The sequence below is a fragment of the Petaurus breviceps genome, unplaced genomic scaffold (assembly GCF_028583685.1).
Source record: "Petaurus breviceps papuanus isolate PSGF00001 unplaced genomic scaffold, PetGlider_PUasm1.0 38, whole genome shotgun sequence".
In the NCBI taxonomy this organism is placed as follows: domain Eukaryota; kingdom Metazoa; phylum Chordata; class Mammalia; order Diprotodontia; family Petauridae; genus Petaurus; species Petaurus breviceps.
The window spans coordinates 48,583,505-48,587,957 of record NW_027186304.1 but is presented as its reverse complement, the minus strand read 5'-3'; the positions used below and the strand labels follow the sequence as shown (position 1 = coordinate 48,587,957).

Sequence of the window (4,453 nt, the reverse complement as noted above, 5' to 3'; positions counted from 1 at the left end):
TGAATTGGGTGTCACTAGGGGGACAGAGCTATGCAAATAGGTAACATTTTTTATACTTACCTTATCTGCAAGTCTGCATTAAAAAATCTCTTCCTGTAGTATCAGCTAAACACTTTTGACAATAATCAACATTTTACTCTTTAAAACCATAAGGGGTGGGGGTGCTTAGGTGGTGCAGTGAATAGAGCACCGGCCCTGGAGTCAGGAGGACCTGAGTTCAAATCCGGCCTCAGACACTTAACACAAAAACTAGCTGTGTGACCTCGGGTAAGTCACTTAACCCCACTTGCTCTCCAAAAAAAAAGCAAAAAAACAAAACAATAACCCGTAAGCGTTCTTTGAATACAATTCAGCTCCAGTGCAAAAGCATTTGGGTTTGGTAGATATCTCTAGCACAACGGGGTACTTTCCCTTCCTTTTCTTCTCCTTCCTCCTCCCCCATCTCTACTAGGTCTGAGAGTATAGTTATCTGTTCTTTATTTTTTTTTCACCTCTATGACACATTTCCAATAGAATATCAGGGTTTTGCCTATTGGGAAGACTTGAAAAAAAAGGAACCACTTTCAACAGCTACAGCCAATCATAAACTTCCTGTCTTGACTATCCCCAGTGTAGTCTGGGCATAAACAGAGGCAGACCTATCCCTGTCCCTGTTCAATACACAGTGTGGTATGGTGGAAAGAAAGAACACTGAATATGAAGTCATGGGGGACCTGAGTTTGAATTCTGACTGTCATTTACTGCCTGAGACCTTGGTCAAGTCATTAACCCTCTCTAAGCTTCAGTTTCCTCATCTGTAAAATGAGGGAGCTCAGACTGAATGATTTTTTGTGCAAATGTTTCTCAAAACCAAGAGATAAGACAAACTCCATTGAACATATACAATTTTTCTCTCCTAGCAGCTCAAAGTGCTTCTGAAAGAAACTTTTGATACCTACAACATATTAAAGCATAAGGAAGGGTAACAGTGAAATTTTGGAAAAGAGTGAAATGTGGATTAAAAAAAAAATCAGTATTTAGTTTCAGCTCTTTCCACCTCCCTCACCCCTATGGCATACCCTTGTTTTCTTGTAGCTCTGAGTTCAACAATTATAATTTGTATATAATGCTTTGCCTTATACTGAATAATTAAGAAAATATTAATGAAACAGAAATTTGGCAAAAAATATTTTAATATAACAAAGTTCCATTGTCAAAGGATACATGTTTGTTATTTAGAATGAATAATACATACAAATAAAAATATCAAACTTTTTTCTTGTTGTCTTTACATCAAATTTTACTTTGGTGAAAAAAATACCAAAAAAAAAAAAAAAAAAACACCTTAGGGTTGAATTGAATTCAACACAGACACTCAAACTACATTAAAAATTCAAAGAACAGCACTTTTCAACTTACGACACAATTCATCTTACTTTTTCATTTATGTAAACATCTTATTTAAACAAAATTCCACTCCCCAAAACACATAGAAACCTGTTCCCCCAAGTATTCATAAAGCTATGGAACCACAAAGGACCTATAGATCATCTAGTCCAAACCACCTAATTTTGCTGATAGAGAAAATGAGGCAAAAGGAGGTATAGGAAGTAGTACCATAGGTTAATGATAGAGATAGAACTATGGTCCATATCTTTGTTTTCTTAATCCAGTATTCTTTCCATTATGCTATACAATTTCTATTGTTTTTTCTGTTTCTTGTTAATGTAACAAAATACATTATTATTATTACATAAGAAGTCTGTTATTCTAAGATTAGGAAGGAGGTAAAGATACCCCAAAGGTGCATAGATAGACTTTGGCCACTGATGAAGAACTGTGCACTTTCATGTACATAGTACCAAAGCTGTGTATTCCCTAGACCCAGTGTCTTTTTTGACAGTCTTCCCAATGCTAGCTTTGTGTCAACTTTCTCTTTGCTACTGCTATTATATCCACAGTGATACTCTTATGCTTCAAAATAAGCCACTTCTACCTCTTTGATGAAAGAACAGGGCAGATATGATCCTGGAGAAGATCTTCAGTAAATATTTATCAAGTTGCCCTGAATGTCTTTCACTCAGTCAACACTCAAACATTTATTAAGGGCCAAGGGAGAGAGAACTGTAGGGTGTCCATTCTCCTTCATGAATTGTAGAGTTGGTGTTCTCCTACAGAGAACAATTCTGTAATAAGCAATCCTCAAATTCTGTTACTTTGCATTGAATCTGAAGAAAGTCACAAAATATTTGCTGGACTATATCTAGAAACTGAGGAGAAAAGCAAATATTTTATATTTTATGAAAAATTAGAAGTAATGGAGTTTGACAGTAATGTTTTAGGATCTCAAATAAGGTAAGAGTATGCATAAAAAGGGAGGCTATATGAATCTATAATCTAAAGGCTGAATTTCTTGAATGAATGGAAAATCTTGAAAAGCTAAGAGAACAACATTGAACTTCATGGCAATATAGTCTTTTTTTTGGTTGCTTTTTTTTGGAAGGGGGAGGGCAGGGCAATTGGGGTTATGTGACTTGCCTAAGGTCACACAGCTAGTAAGTGTTAAGTGTCTGAGATCAAATTTGAACTCAGGTCCTCCTGACTCCAAGGCCAGTGCTATATTCACTGTGCCACCTAGCTGCCCCTATGGCAATTTATTCTAATCTTTCAAAGTTCAACTCACCCTCTTCTGGCAGGGCACAAATTTGCTGCATTCATCACAGCTGTAGAGCTAGTGGTACTAGCATTTAAAAAGTGGTCCTTGGGGCAAGCTAGGTGGCTTTCTGATAAATCACATGGATACAGCAAGGCATCAACAAGGACCACTTTTTTTCTGCTTTTTGGAGGGCAATTGGGGTTAAGCAATGAATTTTCCTGAAAGGTTGTTTAGGATGCCTGTGAGCATGTCTGTCATAATCAGGGGCCACCTATTAGAACCCTCATATAATCCCTGTTATGTCTGTAGCTGACCACCTAGATAGACAACATATTTCCACTAACACTTTTTTAAAATGAAGCCATTTTTCAAAGGCTATCACCATGCTTACATCTAACTATGAGAAGTCCTTGAACCCAAAAATGTCAAGTACAAAATGGAATCTTTGGATTCTTTCAATAGAATATATTAACTATTGCTCACAAATCAAAAACCATTTGCTTATGTGCTTCTGAAATTTCTTAAATATTCCTGAATATTTCTATGTCCTTATTTACAATTTCTTTTTTTTTCTGATCAGCATGGGAGATGTAGCAAAAGCCCAATGCATAACAGCAGTGGCTTCATATATCTATTGTGCACAAATATCTCCCAACACCAAGAGATGAGATAGACTACATTGAACATATACTATTGTTTTTCTCTCCTAGCAGCTCAAAGTGCTGCTGAAGACAGCTTTTGATGCCTACAAAATAATAAGGCATAAGAAAGGGTGACAGTCAAGAAGAAACCCCAATTCTGCCTTCAAAGTTGGGGCTGAACTCTTTAAATTGCATTACTTTTGGAAATATAAATTGACTAATTTTACCTTCATTATTTTTTTTTGTTAAGACTTCTATTTTTATTAGGCAAAGGAAAGCCTGATCTGGAAATTCCCTCTACCAATACAGATGGACAATTCATTTGTAACTTAGTGTCTTAGAGAGTGGTACAGGTAACTACAAGATCAACTGACTTACCCATGCTCTTAGAATCACTACGTGTCAAACTCAGGTCTTTCTGATTCCATGGTTGGCCTCTATGAACTATGCTATACTGCCCTCAGTGGCATTGCAAAAAGAGAAGGATTAAAAAACTTCTTTACACAGTTTTGCCTGTTGAAAATGTTACTAGATTTCTTTTTGATGTCAGAATCCCCATAATTCAAGTAATGTTTTTATATCAACCATAACAACATATCATTGTCTGAGTTTAAGAATTTGGGTCATAATCCTAGTCACTGGGTAAAAATAGTCAATAATGTCTTTGGGCTGTATAACAGGACAAAATGGCCAAGTTTTGTCATTATTCCATTCCAGTTAATTTTGGTCATATCAATCGAGGACATAGATCCTCTGTGTAGGTCATATTACATGACTCTGCTAACTGAGTAGGCCCACATAAATTGCCTTGAATGCTAGAAACACTTGAAATGGGGCAAATCACTCTTTCTGTCACTGTCATGTTTTCTGTGAGCTGAGAATCAAAGACTATATTGGAAGGCTTCAGGAATGAACTAGAAGTAGTATAAGACTCAGTCACCAAGAAATTACCCTGCAGCAAAGGATCAGGTATTGGAATTGCAGGCTGCAAGACAGATGCAGAAGCAGAGAAAGTTGAAGTTTCATTGTTATAGAAAGTCGATCCTGTGGTAGGCTGACAGATAACATTGGTGGTAGGTTGGCAGATAACATTGGTGGTGGTAGGCTGACAGATAACATTGGTGGTAGGCTGGCAGATAACATTGGTGGTGGTAGGCTGACAGATAACATTGGTGGT

General features: G+C 36.8%; 1 protein-coding gene across 2 annotated transcripts in view; it reads right to left on the bottom strand.

The window, feature by feature from the left end:
- Positions 1 to 1,154: 1,154 nt before the first annotated feature.
- The window catches only part of DSG3 (desmoglein 3), a 60,460-nt gene continuing 57,161 nt past the window's right edge, over positions 1,155 to 4,453 (bottom strand). For both annotated transcript variants that reach the window (XM_069099854.1, XM_069099855.1), the window contains one exon: positions 1,155 to 4,453. This exon is cut by the window's right edge and continues 390 nt beyond it. In XM_069099854.1, coding sequence (XP_068955955.1) covers positions 4,004 to 4,453 — 450 coding nt within the window. In that variant the 3' untranslated portion in view covers positions 1,155 to 4,003.